We start from the raw sequence: 25,447 nt of genomic DNA on the forward strand, positions 1-25,447 counted from the left end.
ATCAAAAAAAATATTGGAAGGATTTGAGGGAGGAATAAGAAAAAAAAAAATGGAGGAAGAAGAAACCAGAATAAACATAGAAGAAGAAGGGGAAATAATGAAAAAAAGACCCAAAAAGAAATTTTATATGATCCCCTCCAACGGTAAGTGCCACGTAAGCAATTTACCTGCACCAACAAGTGACTAACCGGTCATGACCTACCGGAGGAATGTTTTACAAAAGTTTGTATTATTTAAAAATAATCAAAAGTTTGTATTATTGCGAGAGAGCGAACATTAGTTTGTATTATTCTAGTTAAAAAATCCAAAAAATGTTCTATCATCTACTCACTAAAACTAGAAATTGACATTACTAATTGATGGAACCTAACTTAAGAGTATTAATTCTCCACTCTTTTTTAATTGCAACTTTTTCCTTATTCGTAAATTTCATATTAATCGCAATGTTTCCTTATTTAGTAATATCTTTCTCTCTCTATCTCTCTCCTATCACATGAGTGCCACTTAGAGATGGCAACTGGTCAGACCTGGACCGCGTCCATATGGACACGAATCCAGATCCATTTCAGATGCTGGATCCAGATATAAAGGGTTTTAAAAGTTGGACATGGGTTTAGATCCGATGGATCATGCAGATTCGGGTTCAAAAATGGATCCTCAAAGCTAGATGCAAATATTACTTTTTTTTCACAACAAAGAAAGTATCATTTTATTAATCAGGGATGTCCCTAGAAACATACTCTATAACAAAAGTAGGAACTTCCTCAAACCAGACAAACTTCTCTTAATCAAGTCTAATTAACATTGGAACTGGAAAGCAAATAATCACGAGTTGCAGAAAATAGCAGCACAAAATTCATAATTGAAAGTGAAGAGTTATTGGTGCGCTGCAGCGCTAGTTGTGCGAAATATAGAAACCTTATAACTCAAGTGGAAGAAAAGAGACAAAATAAGGAAAAAGAGAAAAATTTCTCGCCGAAATTCTAGTGGAAGAGACGGTTCCCACTACTCCACTGGTGGTGAAGACACGCGAGAAAACGTAGGCGCTCGAGATGGTGTAGACGTGCAATATGGTGGCCAGTGAATGTCGTCGGGAAAAGCACGCGCAGTAGTGTGGCTGGTGAATGTCAGTTGTGGACTTGGGAGTGAAGGGGAGTCGTTGTGGGGGTGGAAGTGAAGTTAGGGTTTTAGGGAGTGAAGCTGTGAAGGGGAATCATGTGATTATGTGAATGTTTGGAGAAAGATTTAAGAGGCTAGACTATAGAGCTATGCCAACCCAAACCAATTTATTTTCTGGAAAAACAGGTTCGCGGATCCGAGTCTAGGCATAGATCCGGACCAGGCGCCACAACCTCACAGCGGGACCCGGATTCGACCCGAATCCAACGAGTCTGGATTTTCAGGAATTAGATCCACAAAACGTATACGGGTATGCAGATCTGGGTCGGGTTTATGATCCATTGTCATCCATAGTCCCACTTTATTTCTATATCTATCTTTCTCCTCTTTACGTTTAACGTGACTCTCAAAAAAATATGTCGAGGGGTAATATTGTAAAATAATGATACAGAAGAAGTATTAAAACTCTGTTATTTTAGACTAAATTAATAAAATTTTAGTTTGGTTCAGTTAGTTTTGTATCACAGTTTCATTCACTTCAATTTTGAAAGATTCTATTTATTTCAATTCAGTCCAAAAAAATACAATAATTTTTAATTTGGTAAGAACAGAGGGAGTATCTACTGTTTGTTTGAACTTATCAGGTGGGTAGTCACTAGTGAGGTAGGACGATGTACTTTATTAATTTCCAAGAATCAACGTGTCAAAAGAGTTGGGAATCATACACTAACATGACCACATCCATGTGTGGACAGTGGGACCATCTCCTGGAGAAAGTAACTCTCACCGACAGCCACGTGTCTCGAATTAACCAAGATTCCTACACATTTTACCCAATCCACGTCGACATTTCTCTAGACAAAACTTCAGATTCTTTCCTCTCTTCTTTTGCTCAAAACTCAAAAGCAACCCAAAACAAAACCAAAAAAAGATCATTTCAAATATTCGAAAAACAACAAGTTTGTAACCCTAACTTTTCAAATTCCAATCTGTCGAATTTGCTGCAATTACAACAATCTTCTATCTCTCTCTACACATTGCAGATTTCATTCGAGCTTTATTTTATATCTAGAAAGTTCGATTTTGAATTTCGTATTTGCAGCATTAATTTAAGTTACTTTTTCGTGAAAACAAATTGAAGGAGTTTTTCGGCGATTTCCCGAAAATTGAAGGTTTGTTTTTGACTAATTTTACTATATATTGTAAGTTTTAGTTTTAGGATTTTAAGTTTGTAGTTTAGCATTCAATATTTGAGTAACAATTATTTGATTTTATTGACTAGTATATGCAAGTTCACATGTAAAAAAAAAAAAAAAAGTCCAGAATTGTGATTATTTGTTACTGTTCATAAATCACTGTGATTATTTGTTAGTTTTTTGAAACCATAACTGTATCTGCTAATGAAATACCAAATTATTATGAAATTAAATTATTGTTAAATGCAGAACTTTCGAGATATGAACAGTATACAAGAAATATCTGTTGAAATTATAAAATCATAATTGGTGGTCTTGTATTTTGGATGCTACTATTGCAATTATGATGATTTGGTTATTAGTTAATTATTGTTTTTCCTGCAGGGTTTTCTGTATATTCTTCATTCTTTGATCTGGTGATGATTTAGTTCGTTGTTGCGTGGCACTTGGCATTGACAGATTCAGAGAAGTCGTAAAGGACTCTGTCCTTCGTGGTCGTCTGATGGGGAGGATATGTCGAGATCAGCGTTACTTTTTGTTGTTCTTGATGGGGGCTGAGTGCTAACTGGATATGTGAATTTGTGATTTGTTCCCCATGTTTTTTAAGTCTTGAAGTTTGTTGGTTAGCTAGTTAGGTAATTTATCAAGTGAAAATGAGAGTAGCCTTTTATAGAAGATAGTTTGGTATTTATCGACCTTTATATGTTGCTAAAGGTTGTATATTGAAGAATGGATGATCTTTCTGAATTGTTGGTTGGCAAGAATATAAGTGAAGTGGGGGATTCACGCTTTTTTATTCTTTCTTGCTTCCTTGCTGGTCTTATTGGGATCTTGACTATAGCGTTTACTGCTTTTCAATGGAGAAGAAACATCAATTTGACTTGGATGAAAGCTATAGCGAGGTCCAAAAAAAATCCCAAGTCAAGGAACAAAGCTCCTGAAGCTTCACATACTTGGAATTTGGAATCTGTAACCCGTGCAAAAAATTGGAATTGTTGTGTATGCTTAAAGTCCTTTACTCCTTCACAAACTCTTGGACCAACAGTGCCATCAGACAGTTTCATTTACCGATGCAGCATTTGTGGAGCAGCTTCTCACCTAAGTTGTTCCTCAAATGCACACAAGGATTGCAAATGTGTTTCAATGCTAGGCTGTGAGCAGGTTGTTCACCAATGGGCTGTTCGATGGGTTGAGATTACAGATCAAACTGATGAAACTTCTTTCTGTAGCTATTGTGAAGAACCTTGTAGTGCTTCTTTTCTCAGTGGATCTCCTATATGGTGTTGCCTATGGTGCCAAAGGCTAGTGCATGTGGATTGCCACACCAGCATGTCTAATGAATCTGGTGAAACATGTGATCTTGGTCCTTTGAGAAGGTTGATTTTATCTCCGCTGTTTGTCAGGGAACTGAGCCGGTCATCTTCAGGTGGAATTTTGAGCTCAATTACTCAAGGTGCAAATGAAATTGCTTCCACTGTACGTGGGCGTATTAGAAGTCAAAGCAAAAAGCATAAATATAAAAATGGATCTTCAACTGATCAGGGAACTGGTAGTACTGCTTGTGATGCATCAACTGATAGTACTTCAGGTACTAATCTAACAGTTAATGGATCTCATATTGTGGAGGACAACTGTATCGGTAATGGCAGCACAGGAGATCAAAATTGTAATGGAGATCTAGATAAACATACAGATCTAAAACCTGATCTTAGGAGAAATACATCAATTACTCAGAGAGATGATCAAATTGTTCAAAAACAGAGATACGTAATCCTTGATCTGCCAGCTGATGTCAGGCCTCTGTTGGTGTTCCTCAATAAGAAGAGTGGGGCACAGCAAGGAGACTCCCTCCGTGTGCGCTTAAATATGCTACTCAATCCTGTTCAGGTTAGACAATTTATACTGTTTTTAATTCAGAAGATCGCTATATCTCCTAAAAAGATTGGCTTCTTGAATTTTCGTTGCTTGGATTTGAAGAAGCTATCTGTCTCTTGTTAGATATTGGTTTTTGTGGAAGATTTGTAAAGAAAGAAGTGAATGCTGTTATGCTCTTAAATCAAGGAAATAGAGCTGTAATAGTTTGCTTGGGATGCTTATTGGATAGTAAGGTGGTTTGAATTACGTTCAGTATCTCTTATTATTCCTGGAATCAATGAGGGGGTTTTCTAGAAATTTCTTCCTAAAAATAGTATTTCTATTTCCGGGTACCCGCTTACATGTAGGAAAAACCAAAAACAAAACTTTGGTTGTTTAGGTCAGATGTATAGAATCTTGTTTCTGAGGTGGCTGCAGGTATAACATTTTTTACAGAGGACAGTTAAGAACAATATATTGCTTTTAGAAAGCGAGTTGATGTGGCATGCATTTGTTTTTTCCATCAATTATATTACCCCATTGTCCCACAATGGTTGTCCTCCTATCAATCTGCTCTGTTCCATAATGTGTGGATCGTATTCTATTTCTACAATCATAACAACCCATAGGTTGGATTCTACATATTAACAAACATTGTTAGTATCTGTAGAAAGCCAAATTTCCTGCTCTTTGTGGGATGTAGGATGGATAACAAAGAGAAGTACTAAGTGGCTGAGGCTCTGAGCTTAACTTCTCCTTCAGAACGGCCTGATTGGCAGTGTTTGAGTGGGTTTCTGTTACTAACTTGTGTAGCTTTTCAATCTTGATAAGCTGGCTACTATTTCTGCTTGTTTATTCATGTCAAATTTACGTGTTTTTATAATTGTAATATATGCACTACGAGTCTATGACCCACAAGGGTCAAGGATGGGATGGACCTTAAAGACTTATGTGGACTGTTGTATCAGTTGGGTATGCTAGATGAGAGCTCTAATCTATGAGCCTTTATCTTTCTTCTTTTTCTAATTTATTGATCAGGATTTTGTTGTTTAGTAATCTTATGATTTTGTCTGCATGCAGGTTATTGAGTTGGGCCCGAATCAAGGACCTGAGGTCGGCTTGTACATGTTCCGAAAGGTGCCGCATTTTAGAATACTTGTCTGTGGAGGAGATGGAACTGTTGGTTGGGTCCTAGATGCTGTAGATAAACAGAATTTTGTTTCTCCTCCCCCAGTTGCAATTCTTCCAGCAGGGACAGGAAATGATCTTGCAAGAGTTCTTTCTTGGGGTGGTGGTTTGGGCTCAATAGAGAGACAAGGAGGCCTCTGCAGAGTACTAGATGATATAGAGCATGCTGCAGTGACCATTCTTGACCGATGGAAGGTAGCTATATTAAATCAGCAGGGAAAACAACTTCAACCTCCCAAATTTATGAACAACTATCTAGGTTTGTCATGCCCGAGTTTCAATCTTTTTCTGCTCCAGTTAAGTGTTATGTTTTGGTTAAGTGTCATGCTGTGGCTTTTGCTTTATTACTATAGAAAATGGATGAGTTCATGTGTGGGTCTACTTCATACAATTTTCCTTGCCAATTTTGTAATTTGCTTTCTGTTTCAAGGTTTCATATTATTCTCTCCACTTGAAGGGCCTCTAGCTTTTCTGCTAGCATGGTGAAATTGACAGTAGAAAATTGATTTTCTGTAGAGATTAGTGTAGAGTGCTCATATGTCATCTCTTGAAAAGCACTCTTATACTTCTTATGTTCTTAATAGATGCATCATATTGACTTGACACACTTGCTAATGTACAACTTTGATCATCTACATATTTAGTCGTATAATATCAAAATTTATACTTCCTCCGTTCTAAAATAGATGAAACACTTATCATTTTAGGTTGTTTCAAAATAAATGAAATATTACTTTATTTGGTATTTACTTTTCTATCTCTCTCTCTTCATCACATGGAACCTTTTTTTTTTTTTTTTTCTCTCTGTCTCTCTCCTCTCCTAAATCCCCATGTCAATCCCCAATGTTTCATTTAAAACAGATTGGAGGAAATAAAAGAATAATATTTTGAAAATATACATTGAGATCAACTAAATAACAATTAAAGTCATGACATTTATGTTTACATATTAGTAATCAAATATGGTGGAAGTTTATATTTAGATAGTGTAAAAAGAAAATACGATGAATTTATTAAGAAATAGAGGAAGTACAAGTTAAGAAGTGTATTACAAAATATACAGTTGCAAAAATCTTTTTGAAGGAATTCTGAGTTCATTTCGGACGAAAGCAAAAAAGTTTCATTTGCTTGGGAAATAGTTACCTAATTGGAAAAAATTTAAATGTAGAACTCGACCATATTCTCTTTGTCTCATTGAGTTCCTTCCATTTGTGTTTCCACGGTCTCCAATATATATATTTGACCTTAATATATTTAAGGAAAATTCAGCTTGAAGAAAGAACCTTTCACTGGTCCTCCTACATTAGTCCAACCTTTTGATTATTTTTAATAACTCAACTATAGGGGCTTTATTCTGCATTGACAAAAAAACTGAATAATTAAAATCATAATCTGTATAACGTTTATCATTGCCATAGTTTCTTTGACTTCACTCCACTGTGAATCTTTGAAAGTTCAGTCATGGTTCAGGCTTATTGGGGAAGATGGGAAGTTGATCCATTAATATTCAATACGCTGTTTGGTTCTCGGTGTTTTTCTCCTATTAATATCTTGATGATGTCTCTTACTCAAGTAGTTGCTGTGTGGTTCACTGAATTGTAGTAATTGTTCAATGCATTTGTTGCATGCAGGGGTTGGTTGCGATGCGAAAGTTGCTTTAGATATACATAATATGAGGGAAGAAAATCCTGAGAAGTTCTACAGCCAGGTAAATAACTATATTGATATATCATTTTCTTTCAGTTTATTTGGTTTTCGCATCTAGGTGCAGGTATTTATGCAAAATTATTGTATTGTCGCAGATTGTTAGAAATATTGATGGTCGATTATTGATAGGATGTGACTTGACCAATAAATTTGGTAAGGAACCAAAGTCATTAGGATGTACTGATGTTTTCTCTTAGATGATAGCTGGATAGATGTTTGGTTGAAAGTCTAGTCGGATTAAGTTTTGAAGTCTTACAACACTGCTTGTGCTAGTAGCCTGCTGAGACCCACCACAGTCCTCCAATCCTCTATACCTACACTAGGAAGAGGCACAAGAAACAGGTAAACAAGGGAACTTAAGTAAGTAGCAGGAGCTTCATGGTAATTCCCCATTCTGAGCCAGGTGGAATTAGTACTATGACAGCAGGGGGCTAGGCTCAGGGAATATGAGGGAATATGACAGATATTCAAATAAATAGTACAAGGAGGAGTGTTGGTTTTAGAGAGGGATATAATGACTAAGAGTGAGAGAGAGTAGCACTGAAATCTTGTAATAATTAGAGTAGGGGGTAATCTTTAGCAAATCATTTAGAAAAGTGTTGGCTAGTCATTTAGTGGGAGAGTATCTAGACCTCTCAAAAGTCTGGAGTTGTATTTGAGATTTTCTAATCATTGCATAGAAAATTGCAATCTATGTTAGTCTTTGAATCTATTGCTTATTCTTCATCTTTTGCTAGGGAAAGGAAGTACCTAGAATAGCTTAGGAAGGATCTGATATGGAAGTTTTTCTGTCAATAAAAGGGTGTTTTTCTAATTTTTTTATTTCTAATTTGTTGATAGATTGTTAGAATGTCTACTCTTTTGGGTTCCTTCATCATGATTCATGGGTGCATTGCAAGCTGCTTGTCCAGCATTGCATTACTCTGTTACTCCTGTTCATCCATACATTGGTCTATACCTAGTCAACCTGATCCACAGGGTGTACAAATTGGAGTACAGTTACTTCAGTATGGCCCTTGGACATCCTCTATCTATGAAACGATCCAAACTTTTATATGGTATCATTGAAGTGCATATATTACTAATATTTCTTTATGAGAGTTTGCAGTTTTTGCTTTGAGGGGACTAGTGTACTAAAATAAAAAGTAACTTCATTTCTAGGTTTTAGGTTGAATTTTTGGGTTTGTATGTTAACGAAGCTTTTAATGATACCAATATAATCTTAGGATTTTCATGGGCTGCAGAGATGTAAAACTTCTTGTGGTTTAGCGAACTACAAACAGCCTGTTTTTGGGGAAGGAAGTGTGCAGTATTGTCCAGGGACATGTGGGGAGATAATCAGTAAGCTTCTCTGAATATATTTATTAGAAATTGGGTTTTCCATTACCAACTTTCCATATTTAAAATGCTTAAAGAAATGAATTACCTTAGTGGTTTTGGCTGTTGCTTTCCCCCCCAAAATTTCCCTTTTGTCATAATAAAGCTCCTCTGGTTATTGTAGGGATGGAAAATTTTGGGGATCTTCTAGGTCGGTAAAATTTTGTAGGCTTAGAGTGGAGGGTGTAATGCTGAGGGCTCGTTCTTTCACCTTGAAAATATCAGTTTTAAAAGAAGTTCAGATTAGGATCAATAGATTGAATTCACAACTAAAGTAAGTTCATATAAGTTTATATGTGGGCGTATAAGTTTTTGATATATTAGAGATCCTTAGATAAGATGTTGAGATTAAGAGAAATTAGGCTTCATAATAAAATTAATGTAGTTGGTAGAGTTTTGTAGATCAAGAATTAGGTGTCCTTATAAATTTGTGGTGAGTAATAGTAGTTGTTTCTTTTTTGAAAATTATGGAATTTGGATCCGGATCTTGTCCTTTTTCTTAAATGCTTTTTATAAGTAGTTAAGTGGCATGTTCATTTTTCTCAACTTCCTCAAATTTGCATCATTAAGTGTCTTTGGCTTTGTTGCTTTTATAGTGTCAAATTTTGGGTGTTCTACTGTTCTTCGAGGCCTTAATTATGGCTGCATTGTAAAGGATTTTGAGCTAAAGCTAAAGCCAAGGCAGTCACAAAGTCTATGAAAGTGATTTTGTGACTGTTATTGTGATCGTGACTGCATCTAGATTTAAACCATAGTCACGCCTCTAAGGAGTCGAGGGAAGGGTAAGCGAAAACTTGACTTTCGAAGGAACCCTGACAGCCTGACTTGAAGGCTGTAAAGTTGGTACAACGCCTAATGAGCAAATCAAATAGGCAAATGCTTTCTTCCCCTTGCAGGCAACTGTGGACTCGTGGGGACTCCCATGTGCAGGGAGGGGAGATGGAATAGGTGGGGGCTCTCTGCTCTACCAATGAACTACCACATGGTGTAATTTTATCTTCCATTATGGGTGATGCCTGTGTAGGCTTTTTCTATGGGTGGTGAAATACTCTTGTGATTTCATTTTGGTGTGAAATGATGTTAATAAAAATGATGAAATAAGTCTTACTCTTATAATGTATTTCAATATTGTAACTTAACATGTTTGATTTCTATGTGATATCAATAATGTGCTTTGCCATTCAAAATAAAAGAAAATAATGTGATCTTTATTTTAAGAGAAGAAGCCATAGTTCTATTATGTATTAGTGGATAAGTCCTCAACCTTAAGATTTGTGGTCATGGGTTCCAGCAGGCAAGTGAAGCAACAATATTTGAAATTTTTTTGTTGCATGTGGTTGACATAGAACAAGCTTCATTCCAAGAGGGGGGTTCCACATGGTGGATGTACCTTATTTGTTACACTTCTTAATAATAATATAGATTTTTTCTCTTTTTCTTGGAAAATATGTGATTATCCACTTTCTTTCTGAGTTCACTATCTTGTTGCTAGTTTGCTGTTATGTAAAGCCTATCTTCAGATTATGGCTAGAATGTGTATATGGGCATATGGCTGATATCTGTCATTTTTACCCTGCAGTTTATGAACAAAGTCCTTTATGCTAAAGAAGGAGCAAAGATTATCATGGACAGGATATTTGAAGATTTCCCTTGGCAAGTTCGTGTAGAGGTAGATGGTGTTGAGATCGAAGTCCCTGAGGTGTGTATGATGGTTGTATCTGATATGAAGTGCTCCTATTACTTTGTCCATGAGAAAATTTTGTTGCTTTCTTTCTACTTGAGGTGTCAGCAGTATCTAGTGGTCCAAAGGTTTTCTGTTCTTTTCAGTGTTACCTGCATCATAGTATGAGAATGGAGATGGGAACACAATTTGCTACCTGGTTTTCTTAAATTAGCCCAAGAGTCTACCGCTTTCATCTGCAAATTCACCTTTTTGGGATATCACTTTGTAGGGATTTAGCAAATTAGGGGCACTAGTCTTATTTATCGTAGTTATGATACTACTGCTATTCTCTCATGAAGACAAGGAAAAATAATGTTCCACTGGAAGGAAGGAGAAATATGAGTTGACGACAGACTGTCTCCCAGGAGTGACTTTCAGAAAAATTTACGATTTTTTTATCCAATTGGGGAAACCATTTTTTTGCTCCATGGGAATTATGATCGATGCCTTCGTTCCACCTTGAGGACGAGGTGTATCTTTGGGGGGATGGTAATGTGATGAATCACACACCTCAGCTGATAACTTACAAGAGGCGCCAAAGGGAATTTGGGGAATGGACCAAAAAGCAGTGAGTGGGTAGTGGGTGTGTCAGAGTTGGTTAAAAAAATCTCAGTGGTGTGTCAATAAATAAGGGAAGAGGGAAATGAGAGAGGTATTGGAAAATTGTGGGAACTTGGCTGGGAGAGAGTGAGCCTCTTGAAAGCTGATACTATTTTGTATTTTTCATTTCCTTGCAATACTAATATTACACCATCTTCCTCTTATCTGTTTCTGTTATTTGTTCTGTAATTCTCTTTTCCTTCTCTCGTTCATCTTCCTTGGTCATCATATTGTGTTGGGTTAGCTGCTTGTGTGATTTGTCTTGATTCAGGTGAACGGAATTCACTACACTTACTAGCTCCCTACTTGAGTTCCCTCCTCTGCTGACAAACTTAAGAGCTGGTCTTTCTTTCATCATATACTTTAGATCTTGACTGCTGCAAAGAGTTTGATGAAATATTTTCTTCTTTCCATCTAGCAGTGATTTGGGATTCTAGGGGCTAGTCCACTTGACGGGATTTCTTTGCACATTATTGGCTCAGTTGTCTGTGAAACCCTTGACTACCAGCTTTCTGTATCCATACACTCATCTTTGTTCCTTACCTAATTCATTGGAAGGGAATGTCTACAGACGACATAACTTTCAATTGCTCTATTGGGTTGAAGGATACACGGTACACCATACACTGTCACTTTCTGCATACTTTTTTTGTCTCAGATCGTGTTTGGATTTAGCACATAATTTTCTTGTTAGGATTTGTGTTGGAAGCTAGTTCATTCATGAGTTTCTTTCCTTGTGACCGTGATAACCACACTTACTAATGTAGCAGCTTCAACCTTTGGAAGCAATGTGGCAGCATCTTTTGGTATTCTTGTACAGTAAAATAAGTATGGGGAAACTAAGGTTGCTTTTCCCTGGAGATTATGGGCCAAAATCCGGAGCTTTGTGTGTTGATTATGTCAAATGTCTTCATCTTCTTGTAGTTCAAATGAGGAGAAAAGGAAATGCTTGTGGTGTTCATGTGTCCAAGTGTAGTCTAAGCCTCTTTTTTTATCATCCAATTTGCTGAGGATATAAAATGTAACTGAGGCTTGGCTAATGCAGCTGGAAAAAAAGTGATAAATTCATGAGGTGGAAAAGAGCCAACAGAACAAGAAGTGTTTCACTGTTAATGCCTCTTGCTCGACTGCTTAGGTAAAGAGGCAAAGGAATTCTTTTTTATATTCATGTACGCGAGTGTAGTTCTAAGTTTCTAACCTCCTTAGTTATTATCCAATTGCTTGAGGATGTGATACATTGTTCGGAATTGGCTATATACAGTTGGAGACAATGTTTGATAAGTTCATGGGATAGGAAAGAGCCAACAGAAAGATGATGCACCCAAGAAATAATACGAAATTGCAGTTTCATAATTACACATTATTGACGAGTTTACTTTTACAACATTGTCTGCTGGGAAACTTGCTTCACTTGGTTTCAACTCAGTTTTTGTGGTAGCAGTAGCCTTAACCTAACATTAGCACAAAATCAGCTGGGCTCTCAGAAATGGAGACGTTTTAGGAGGAATCCTCAGGTTCCATATTTTAAGAGGGTTTTTGTTACGAAACCGGGGAAACCTCATGTCCCAGAGATTTCCGTGCTTCATAGGCTCCATACTTCTAACAGATAATATCTTATTAGCTTTAAAGTATATGCTCGTTTTGTGGGAGCACTTTGCTTTGCCCCATTATAAACAAAGTATTTGGGCAGTGTATAGACTCCACACTTGCATATGTTGGTCGATAGCCCTTTGTGCTTTCAAGTTTCTAGTGCTTTCTCGCACTTGCTGACTAGATTTTCCTTGTCTGGAACTGAATTTTAGACAAATTTTTTTTGACTTCACATATTTTTAGATTTTATAAAGAATACTGCAATGGAGTGGTAGTTTTTTGTCAATGTGTTCCAGTCCATTATGAGATCTCTTCTTCAGGTTTGGTTACCATCACATATTATATTGATATGTTGCTGTTTGTAGGACGCAGAAGGTGTTCTTGTGGCAAACATTGGAAGCTACATGGGGGGTGTGGACTTGTGGCACAACGAAGACGAAAGTTTTGGCAATTTTGATCCACAATCAATGCATGATAAGGTTTTGGAAGTTGTGAGCATATCAGGGACTTGGCATTTGGGAAAGCTCCAGGTACGTGCTATCTTTCTTCCACATTGCTGTCATTCGGATGAATTCCCCTCTTGTCAGTGACATGTAGAAGGGTGAGAAGATTGAAGAGAATCCTACAAAAGAATTGCTTGCTTCCTGGATCATTAGTCCCTTGATTATGATGTCCACATTTTGACGGCTATAGAATTACGGACCCAGTTTCTTTTACTGTATATGGAATGGATATGCTTGAATGGCGTATTCAGAAGGGTTGAGAAAAAAAGGAGACCCAGAGAATTTACCTATGATGTCCAGATAACTATTAGTCTGATAGTACGTGAATTGTGATATCTCAACCAGGCAGCCAGCAACAATTAACACAAAATAATACTCCCTCCGTCCCATAATATAAGTCCTGATTCTGTTTTTACGCGGGAAATAAGGTTAAATGGAATCTTGTTTTATTTGAATAAAAAAAAATTATTTTTATTGAGAAACACTTGCATTGTTTTTTTTCTTTTTAACAAAAAATAAAAACTGTCATTTAATGTTGCATGGTTTAATGTGTAGAGGAGTTCAATGGGGTAAAAGATTCCATTTTGTCATTAATAATGGTGCATTGGAAGCTGAAATTATGATGACATTTTGGGAATTAAACTATATTCATGAGGGTATTTTGGGAATAATTATTGATTGAAAATAGAAATAAGACTTATATTTTGGGACACCTTATAAGGAAACCGGACTTATATTATGGGACGGAGGGAGTAATGGATATGTGCCATTCATGCATTTCGATTCCAGATTAGCTTGATCGAACTTTTTTAGCTTTTGATTTAGAAGGGAATGGTGCTCAATTGCAAGAATATGTGGTATACTGGTGGAGAAAGTGTCCCTCCACAATTTGATGGCAATAATATATCTGATTCTTTACCAAATTAATCGTTTCAGTACAAAATTATTAGTCATACAGTAAATTGTATAAATAAGTTTGTGAATAGCTTTTATAGCAGTTCTATGAGTGGCTTGAAAGGTTTTTCATCTGCATAATGATTCAACTTTGTGCTGCTCTTTGTAGATTTCCTTATTTTTTTAAAAAAATTGCATAATCAATTGGGTGCAGGTGGGGCTCTCCCGAGCACAGAGACTTGCACAAGGGCAATCCATCAAGATTCAGTTATTTGCTGCATTGCCTGTCCAGATAGACGGGGAACCATGGCTGCAGCAACCTTGTACACTGCACATCTCTCATCATGGCCAGGTCCTCCTTCCCCCTCCTGTGTGTATGCACACTGTAGTCATTTACTTAATAGTGCTTGCATGCGAAGAATATACTTCTTGCAGATGTTCTGAGTAAATTTCTTTAGTCTCTTGGACATTATTGTTTTTGGGATTGGGTTCATTCTAATGGAAGCCTTGCTCAAGTTCCTTATAAGAAAGAGTGCAGTTTCTTTAAATCAAAGAGGACATGGTGACTTTTGAGTTCTGACTATGAGAAACATGACAAATGGAAAAAGGAAAAGGTCCAGCAGTCTTAGACTTTCAGATCTACTAATATTGATCTGTTCAGGCATCATGGTCTGACTTTTTTGTCGTCAAACTTGGGCCAAGACTATCAACCCATCATTGTTTGCATCTCATTTTTTGGGTTTTTGGTGCCAGTGGACTTCGGTTTATGGGACAGTGAGAAAATGAATGGATATGATATTTTTTTTGTTTCTACTTCACTTTATTTGGCATCGATAAGTCCCTTGACCTCATTTTGACTGCTATGCTAAGATAACCATCTAACTAGTATATTTCTGAACAAAATTTTGCAGGCTTTCATGTTGAAGAGGGCTGCCGAGGAACCATTTGGTCATGCTGCTTCTATACTCACAGATGTGTTGGAAAATGCAGAATCTAGTCATGTAATTAGTGCTGCACAAAAGCGAGCGCTTCTGCAAGAAATGGCGTTACGTTTGTCCACATAAATGTCTCTTGTAATTTCGGTGCTTGGTTGTTTGTAGAGTGAAATTTTGGCTGTGTATAGCTGGCTCATCCATCTGTTTGTTGTAGGTTTCAGGAAAGGCATGCATGCGTGTGCAGGATCCTTTCCCTGTTGTGTTTCGGGAAATTTTTGTTATCCTTTTCCCTTGATTGCTAAATGCATATCTGATGTACAGGAGTAAAGCGTTTCAACAATGAAAGTGGTTATCATTTTGGGATCTTTGAAAGAAAAATTGGCTAAACAATGAGGTACAAACTCTATTATCAAGTTTCGGCTTGGAGAATCATCACTTTCTTCAGATCTTTTTCTGGTGGGAGAACATTTGTATTGTTGTTCATATTAGGTGCTGAAGCTGAATTACACTTTTTAATGCAACTGGTTTTGAAAATTTATTCTTTCTCTGTTCTCTTTTGATTGGAATATGGAGGAGACACATTATATTAGGTGAGGAGAGATGAAAAGACGAACCCGTGTAACAGAAATTATATGCATCTCTATTATATAAGGGGAAGTTATGGTGTTCTCCAATAAATTTACTTAATTATCCTTTAGTAAATCAATTACTCTATCAAAAAAAGATGAAAAAAAAAATCAAACTCAAATATAGTATAAAAAGATTAACGAAGAAAATTATATCAATCAAATATTTGATCAATCAATACGCAATCAAGTAGTAAATCAAAAAAGAAAATAACATTAATTAACAAAGTGAAATGATTTAATTAAAACAAAATTTTTTATTGATAAAAATATAAGAAATCCTTAACAAATCTATGTAACATCTTTTTATCGCTCATGAGTTTTAATTTTAAAATTTATAAAGAAAGTATAAATAAAATAAATAATAAAAGACGGGTTTGGTTAAGTGATGTAGGTTTAATCAACAAAATTATAAAAGTTATAAATTATGTTTTAAAAAAGTGAGGTACGCATCATGTGTATAAATTGCTAGTAGGTAATATTGTAAGAGTTTTGGAACGATGGTTAGTTTGCTTTTATAAGAGAAGGGAGGTTAATGTGTAATTTGGAAGGTTTTATTTGGCTTTTATTCTTGTGTAACACATGGTATCCAAACTATCACACCACATGGAGATTGATGTATGTATTTATACTTTTTGCGTATAAATTTCTTGTTGATAAATGATAATTACCATTTGCTTATGGACTCTTTTTGTTGAAGAATAGTAGGAGCTCAATGGTAGGGGGACATGTCACAACCATTGGGTTGTGCCCTCTGGGACTAATTGATTCCCGTAAAAAGAAAAAAGATTACTTTGTTGATTATTATCTGCTTAAAATGATGAATGATGAAACAAATCTTAAATCCAAATTGCATATGATCATATGAAGAACAACGGGAGTGATGGAAGCTGTGGATAATTGATGAGACGAAACTTTGGCAGGAACGAGCATGTATGAGGCAAAAAAATACTTCCTCTGTTATCTAAAAGTGCAACATTTTTTGTACTATTGATATATGAAGTTAACCGATTTTGTTGACTAATATATACAACAAAAAATTAAGTATGCAAGATGTTGGTTTTGTCTTAATATTTATTTCTTACAAAATATTAACTTTTATAATTTAAACTATAGTTTAAATATTAATAGTTCAAGTTACGCGTTGATATACGTTAAAATGTTGCATCTCTTAAAAAATAGATGAAGTATATATATATTATACATTTTTGTTTTTGTGTTTATTTTGGGTGCCCACAATATGCTGTGCGTGGGAAGCAAAGGTATCGCATTTTGAAGTTGTAAGTATAATGAAAGGTGCACAAAGCAAGTTTGCCTGCGACATGCATGCTGATACTTTAATGTGTTCAGCCTGATTTCTGCCAAATCCACATTGAATTTCGCTCCTAATGTATTAGTAAGCAGGTCTTTTGTACATAGACCGCTGACTAATCTAACAGAAATACCAATATAGTTGGCGCCTGAATCTAAGATTTATTCTCTTTGAAGTTGACTTTGAACATCACACATCTTGCTTTCATAAGGAGTTGACTGCGACCTAAGGATTGGATGGCTTTTTTGAGTGTTTAAGTAACAAAATTAGGCTTTTGACATTTTGCAATTTCACCCACATAGCTGTGCTTATTTTGACTAATTTAGAGGAGCTGTTTTCATTTTTACATTATTGACAGGAAATTGACTGGCTTGTTGGAGTTTAACTAGCAATCCATCTTCTAATTATTCACCTCTTTTTTTTTTTAGATCCATATGAGCCACGAAGGCGGTACAAAGTACAAAGAAGGGGAGGGGGGATTCAAACCTGTGACATATCATTCACAGCACCTCAATCTTAACCACTAGGCCAAGACATCCTTGGTAATTATTCACATCTTTAAACGTGCTCACTTATGTCTTTCTTTCCATGTAATGTGGACCACAAAAACTTGCTAGATTTACCATCTTAAATGACGATATGAGATTCTACAAGCCAATCCACTTAAGTACGATGTTAAGTTAACAAAAAGGCAATCTATGTTTTTGTGGTAATTGTCTATCGAAACAAGATCGACAACGTGATTTTGTGAAATGTTATAGAAGTATATATAAGTTAAGGGATGAGTTACGGTGTCCTCCTTTACTTTTCTACCCTTCACCTATCAAAAAATACTAATTATAAAATATTTAATTCCTTTTTTATCTATGTTTATGTGTAATAACTAATAAGGAAACTTAAGATTGTCTAACTTATAATGAGATTTAATGTACACATAAAATATTTCCCAAAAAAATATGCTTAAAAAGAGATAATTTTGATTAAAAATTAAACTAATCTAACTAAAGCAATTTCGAACAATTAAAAAGTAAGAACTTGCAAAGTTTCTTTCTAACTAAACTTTTAATTGCAATCCCAATTTTAAAGAACATACATTATTAACATAAACATACCCAAAAAACAAGGAGACAATCTCATCGTTTTATTTTTTGCCTTTTATAATTGTCTTATGTATCGATTAGGATAATTTATCATTTTATTTATTTAAAGGCTCGTAGTAGTCGTTTGTGTTAGTTGGGATAATTCATCTCATCATTATTTAAACATATGTTCATAATTCAAATATATAAAAGAAATAGGCTTATACCATCCAATTTCTTAATGTAATGTTACACAATGGATTACACGTATATTAAAGATATTAGCATATATCATCCAATCAATATCAACTTATAGTACATTCTGGTACAGATTCATTTATCACATTCAAAAAAGTTGTGAATGATCAGATTAAACTACAATAAAATAGTGCATTTAGGGCTTTTAATGTCAATATTAATGCTAATATATTTTCGCACGCATCGCGTACATATGAGACTAGTAGAAGTATATTTGAACATTAATTTGACAATAAATTCATGGACTTGTATAAAATGGGAAATTAAAGCCCTAGTTTTTTTGAGCTGAATTGAACGTAATTTACTTGGACTTAATTGAACAAGGAAACTAATTGAAATGAACTTAATTTGTATGAGCTGAAGTGCTGAACTACATTAGGAAACTAAGTGAACCGAATTTGTTTGACCTGAACCAAATTGAATTTTTATGAATTGAAATGAACCAAACTGAACTAAACTGAATTTCTATTAATTGGATACGAAAGATTCGGATCTAAGAAGACAAAAAGTGATGAAGTAGGAGTTTGGGGGTTCTTGAGGGAGGACTTGAGGAATGATGAACGTTACATATAAAATGAAGTTGTAAAAATACCCCACCAAAATCAAATATTTATAATTTAATCAACTAGTTGTTCTTTATTTTGTAAATTACTTCGGTCATGAACGAGTAATTGAATTTCTTCTGTAGTACTTTTGAGAATAGCACAGTGGCAAACAAAGTGTGAAATAGGGTATCTCCTTTAGTAATATTTAAGCAAAAGGGTACTTCACTGTAATTCAGCAGAACTTTTATATAGCTCACTCAATCTTTTTTAAAATTTTTGAACTTCTTTACTTCTTTCATGACAAAAGTACTTTATTTCTACTCAAATTATTCTTTTTGAAAATTATTTTTTGAACAGAAAGTAATCTTTTCCTTTCAATTAGTCACACTTATTTTTTATACATGATGTATTTTTGTTATTGTCACTTTTTTTTTTCCCATAAAGCCAACAATGTGAATATGTAAACCTCATTGTTTTACTCTTATTTTTTGGTATGTGAAAAAATAGAGTGAAACTAGTTAAAAGAGATGATTGTAATAATTATTATTATTTTCGCTTCATGTGAGACATTGTCATAATTTTATTTAAATTATAATAACCAAAAAAAAAAAAAAATACAAGCCACATTTATGTATCCTTATAAGACTATGCGTGTATCTATCAAATTAAGTCTATATATATCTGTTAATTAGTAAGGAGAACTGGCATACTGGATTGGAACCTCGCACATATTAATTTGACTGATCCACGCAAGACCCTTGGAAGGGAGGGGGCAGGGGGTGGGGGGAAGGTAAGGAAATCCCACTCCAAAAGTGCCTCTAATGAGCTTGTGAGGTACAAACCTTAACCCTAGACCAAGTACTACTTGATAATATCAAATTAAGATTATATATATGTATATATATGTGTATATATGTATGAGCAAAAAGATAAAATAATGAGCAAAAAGTTCATAAAATGAACAAAAAATTGTAAAATGAGCGAAAACGTAAAATAACATTGGAGACCTTCACGCGAGGTTTGTACCTATGTATGTATATACATATATATATGTATATACATATATATATGTATATATATATATATACACACATATTAATTTATATATATCTATTTTTTTTCTTGCCCTATTAACAAAAATAACATTGGAGACCCTTTACGCGAGGGGAACTCCTAATGCATCAAATTAAGATTATATGCAATGTATACTTTACTATTAAAATTCTAAAGTTTCATCTTAATTTTAAAAAATTATACATAGGAAACTAAAATTAGAGATAAATATTATTGGAGTATAAAAATATAACCACAAAAAATATAGAAATCATAGATTAGAAAAAAAAATTGAATTTAGGGAGTTCTTGTTTACTTAAGAATCACGAGTTGTTAATTTGATACAGTTCTTTGGAAAGATTTGTCGGAAACTCCCTTATAAAAACAAATTTTTGTGAAAAACTACGTAAAAATAATGTTGAAGAATGTACCTTTGAAAAGAAAATTGTTATAAGAAGCTACCTTTTGACTGAGTTCCAACTGTTGACTACATTTTGTGGCATCAACCTTTTTTCTCCTAGTATCATCCATATTTATTGAGATTCGTGGAACTAAATTTTAATACCAAATTTTAAATGAGATTGTTAATTTTTGACGAAAATGGAAGAAAAGAAATTGGAAAAGGAGCAAAATTAGAAGTTTTTAACGCCTGGAAAGGAATCGTCGGTCGAAATGCGGCCAAATTAAATATAACTTACCTACACCAATTTTATATAAGGTACTTCTTGAAAAAAAATGATTTTATAAGGCACTTTTTCGCTCACATTTGTTGCAACACTTTCAGTTTTGACACTATTCACAATTACTCATATAACTAGCTTTTGTATTTCATATGTATGAAAAAATATAGTCATGTGGGATTTTGTTGGATTCGTCTGAATGTGTTCTTTATTAATATCTAATTTTTATAATTATCATCAAAAGATAATTGAAGATGTTAATCGTGTAAATTGTGCATTGATAATCGTGAAAATAAAAGTGTTGCGATTAAATGGGAACGAAGAAAGTAGTTTATAATAAAATATATGAATTCTTTCAACTTTTACCTTTTTCTTAAAGGGAAAAGAGAAGTATGTCATTAATATATGGACAAAGAATCCATATAAGTACATAAGGAGCCACCTCCGTAGGGCAATGGTTCTCCCAACATTATTCATCGAACGACAAAATTCTAGCCATATTGTGGGCAATAATATTCCTATCTCGTCTAACATGATTAAAAATAACAAAAACAAAGCTAGAAAACAAAGCAATAGTAAGTGACATCACGATTAGAAAATTAAATAACAAAGTTGCTTAGAAAGCCGAGAAGTAATCAATTGTGAATCCGACTCCAAAACGACATTCTGTAAACCATGGGCCTTCGTTAACCGAGCTGCCATGTAGATGGATTTGCCTTCCGCCACTTCAGGGGGCCACCAAGCCCGAGTATGACAAACTGCAGAGAACAACACCTTGCCACTACAATCTCCTGCCATCACCCTGAGTCCCATCCACCCCTCTTCACTAATAGATGCATCCGCATTCACTTTTATCACATTCGTCGAGGGAGCTAGCCATTTATTTAAGCTAGAGGTCTGTTTTCCTCCATCCACATTATAAATACGAGTTGTATATTGTTAATGCTCCTCCACTTTCCTGAAGACCCGTTGAACAATCACCTCTTCTAGGCTCGCTCGTCTTTTGCTCAAAGACCCAACTGTTTTCGTTCGAACCAAATTATCCACGCAAGGACACAAAGCACGCTACACCATTCTAGCATCCATCTCCCCTCCACGTAGATAGAACGTCACACATCTCTTCTTCCTCGCCAAACTGAACCATCTCAATGCACCCACAATCATCCCACAATTTCCTTATATGCTCACAAGTGAATATAGCATGCCTTGTTGATTATTCTTCGCAACCACACCGAGGACACACACTATCCTCAATCAAATGCCTAACCTTTAGAACGACTCTCACAGGGAGGGTTTTGGTCTCAAGTATCCATAAAAAAAGGCGTGTTTTTGGCGAAACATCCAACTTCCACAATTCTACCCAAGCTCTATGAAAATCATTTAAGTTCCTCCCTTTACCTAACATATAAGCCGTTTTCACTGAGTAAACACCCTCCTTCGAATAGCCCAAGTAATGTCATCCTCCGGGCATCTAACACTCAATGGGATGGATAAGATACACTTCTTGTCGCGCTAATAAAAATGTTGCTTGATTAAATTCACCCTCCATTCCATCAAGCAATAGTCAATAAGATCACATACGTACACTCTCAATATTCTCCACCGGATCACTCTCAATAAATCTTCCATCCTCATCACCTACCCAAGGATCACTCAAAACATTAATGCTTTGACCATTCCCTTCAAATTAAACCCTCCCTAACAAAAAAATTTCCCCCCAAATACTCCTCCAAGAGTAGATGTTAGAGTTCCCCGATCTAACATGAAGGATATTCTTATTTGGGTAGTACCTAACTCTTATTACTCGACTAAGTGCATGTTCTATTCGACATAAAACAACTGAACTGAATTGACTTGAAGTGAACTGATTGCAATTGAACTGAACTAAATTATAACTAATAGTAATGATAATAGATTAGAACCTGAATTGAAATGAACTGAACTTAACTGATTATCGAACTGAACTGAACTGAACTGATTGCAACGGAACTAAACTGAAAATAAGCTGGGGAGAACAAGCCTTAAGTAATGAATCCTTGTAATGATGAAGGCGCCATACTTGCTTGCCCAACAGTGTATCATTAAAAACCATAAGATACTTAAATCGCATCCAACCAATACATTTAGGCTTACACATGTTTTCCCAGCTCAATCGATGCATCTTTCTTTCTTCCCCTGTCCCCCACCAAAATTGAGCCATATATATAGCAGAGTGAATTTCTTGAATGATATCCACATGTAACTTATACACCCCCATGAGATAACTAGGTAACGCTTGGATCACAACTTTCATCAAAACCTTTTTCCCAGCACTAGATAATAATTTCTCTTTCCATCCTCTCAGCTTCTTCCACACTCTATCCAGGAGATTTCGAAATACAACTTTTTTAGCAATCCCAATGGTGGTTGTGATCCCAAGACACTTCTCATGCTTTTCAACCTGCCGCATACGAAGGATGCTTATTAAATCTGCTCTAGCTCAAAGCTAACACCCCTACTAAAAGTTACATTCGACGTTTCATAGTTTTTTTTTTTCTAATTTGGAAGCTGCTTCATATTTGAACATCAACTATTCTTAAGCATTCCTGTCGGGTAGCTCTTGTAAGAAGAAGACTGTCATCTGCAAAAAGAAGATGAGATATTTTCGATCCGTTACGGCTAGCTCTCTCCGATCCCCATGAATAACTCTTGAATTCACTTTGGCCTAAGTCACTGAGAAAAAGCATCAGCCACCAAGATGGACAAATAAGAAGAAAGAGGATCTCCCTTTACCAAACCTCTAGACAAATTTACCAAACCACATACTCTACCATCTATAATGAAAGAATATGCAACTGGTGACACATAGTAAGCAACAATTTCCGCAGAAAGTCCCATTCAACACATTCATAGGCTTTACTCATATCTACTTCATGGAGATAAGACCATGTATGCTCTTATTTCTACTCTTAGTATGAAAAACCTCCATGGCAATTAAAGCATTATCTGTAATCATACGTTGCAGAACAAGGCACTCTGATTCTCCGTTATGATAGAGGGGATAATTTTTTTAGTTTGATCACTATAGCTTTAGAAGCAATCTTGTCAACACATTGTAGAGACTAATGGGTATGAATTCCGATACAAGTGTAGGGGACTTTACTTTTGGGATTAAAATAATATTAGTACAATTAACACTATTAGGAAAATAAAGTGCGTGCCATGTAAAATATTACTTATAAAAGTGAATACCTTATCACCAATAATGTGCCAGAAGCGCTGATAAGACAAGGCATACATGTCATCTGGACCTGGCGCCTTACAAGGGTGCATCTTAGAAAGGGCCGAAAAAATTTCCTCCTTTGAATATGGTTTCATGAGCTATGAATTCCAGTGAGCAGGAATGAAGGGAGTAACATGTTGCATAACTTCTTGATAATCCGCCTATGGATGTTGAGTAAAGGAAAAAAATGTCCTTGAAATAAAGCTCTATCTCCTTTTCAATAATCTCTTCATCCGTTTGCTACTCTCCCTCCTTATCTGTGAATGCCTTTAATATAGTTTCGTTTCTTCCATTGCAAAGCCTTATGGTGAAAATATTTAGTGTTTCTATCACTATGCTTAACTTCTGCAACAAGGGAACACAAATACCAATAACCCTGATGTTAAACATGGATCTCATCAAAGTTCATTTCAAGCTCCGCTCATCTATCACAATTCGCTTGTGAAATGGCCTCCTTTTGAGCCTCATGCAACACTTTCTACCCCTTCTCTATTTGCTTAGCTAAGTCCCTAAAGCATGCCCTACTCCACCCCATTAACTCCTTTGCCACCTCCTCCAATTTCTCTTGAACTGAGACACCTACAACAGCCTCCCACGCAGCCTTAACGACAACTTCACAAGACTCATCTAGCAACCAGTATGTCTTAAATTTGAAACCTCTTTTTCTCCCAGGACTTCGACGGTAAACTTGCTTGCAACAAAGAATAATGGCAGCATGATTCAACTTATAACAAACTAGATATTATGCGTAAGCATCCGGAAATAAGGCAAAGCAAGCATGGGATATAAGGAAGTGATCCAGGCATTCACTGATTGTAGTCTTAGGTATGTTACCAGCATGTGTATCACTGCCATATGAAATGCAATTCTTCAAGTCTGCAATCATCAACAATATTTCTAAACCCCTTCATCTTCCTTATTTCTCTATTAACCCCTCCTTCTGTCTCATCATATTATAGAAGCTCATTGAAATCACCCCCAATAGCAATAGGCACATCTACATTATCACAAAGATGCCGAAGTAAGTCCCAAGTTTGGTGCTTGTTAGCTTCCTCCGACCATCTGTATATACTCACGAAGTGCCATTTATTATTATTCTCACTAATAACATCCCCATAAATATGGTATTGGGAGAAGAAAACTAGTGAAAATAATACTTTCTCCTCCTTCCAAAAATAAATAAATAGATCATCGGACTTACCTCTACTAGAAATACCAAAAGCATTGGAAAAACCTAGTCTATCTTTCAAATTTCAGCAAAGTCTTATGTTACTTTTGTCTCTGATACAAAGATGATATCTGGGCAATAGAATAGCTCCATCTTCTCAACTGACGAACTGTCAAGGGGTTACCCGGGCCCTGACAGTTCCAGCATAAGATATTCATAATGCCTGGCGGGGTTGGTTCAAACCAGCCTCTGCTGTATGGTTTTCACGACTGACATCCTCAAAGGATAGATTGTTACATCTTATTTTACGTTCATCTCCTTCTTCAATCAAACTTAAAATATTCAACCCGCACCTTTTGAGAACATTGGTGTTGTGTGTACTATCTCCCCCTTCTCTATTACTCTCGCCAATCTCTTCCATTTCCTACCAAGTATCCCTGTCTACATACTCAATGCCAATGGAATCATCACCGCCTATCTGGGATGGTAATGGAGTCACAGGTTTGATAGCATCATATGCATTATCACAACTTCTATCAACATTAGAAGGAATCATGTTCAGTGAAGTGGAAACATTTGCCACTATGTGTTAGTCATGGTGTTCAGTCACATCTGGAGTGTGATTTGTGGTTTACCCAACAGGAATAACATATTTTTTGCTTACCACATTGATATCATTCTCCTTCGACACCTCTTCATAAAGCACCTTCTAGTGATTTTCTTTCCCTTTTGCAACAGATAAGGCTTGCTTACATGTATGATTTTAGCCCTGCTATTT

At 35.6% G+C, this 25,447-nt stretch overlaps 1 protein-coding gene across 2 annotated transcripts; it reads left to right on the forward strand.

Moving 5' to 3' along the window:
* The first annotated feature begins 1,974 nt into the window (after window positions 1-1,974).
* LOC104893966 (diacylglycerol kinase 1) lies at window positions 1,975-15,051 on the forward strand. Of its 2 annotated transcripts, none has more exons than XM_010680109.4 (8): window positions 1,975-2,291; window positions 2,700-4,202; window positions 5,250-5,616; window positions 6,989-7,065; window positions 10,021-10,140; window positions 12,720-12,884; window positions 13,966-14,103; window positions 14,663-15,051. In XM_010680109.4, the coding sequence occupies exons 2-8, from the start codon at window positions 3,045-3,047 to the stop codon at window positions 14,813-14,815; spliced, it is 2,178 nt and encodes a 725-aa protein (XP_010678411.2). In that variant the 5' UTR covers window positions 1,975-2,291; window positions 2,700-3,044; the 3' UTR covers window positions 14,816-15,051. The 2 variants fall into 2 exon arrangements, with proteins under 2 accessions (XP_010678411.2, XP_048500288.1); XM_048644331.2 differs by having other exon boundaries at window positions 2,775-4,202.
* The last annotated feature ends 10,396 nt before the right edge of the window (window positions 15,052-25,447 follow it).

The sequence above is a fragment of the Beta vulgaris genome, chromosome 5 (genome assembly GCF_026745355.1).
Source record: "Beta vulgaris subsp. vulgaris cultivar EL10 chromosome 5, EL10.2, whole genome shotgun sequence".
In the NCBI taxonomy this organism is placed as follows: Eukaryota; Viridiplantae; Streptophyta; class Magnoliopsida; order Caryophyllales; family Amaranthaceae; genus Beta; species Beta vulgaris.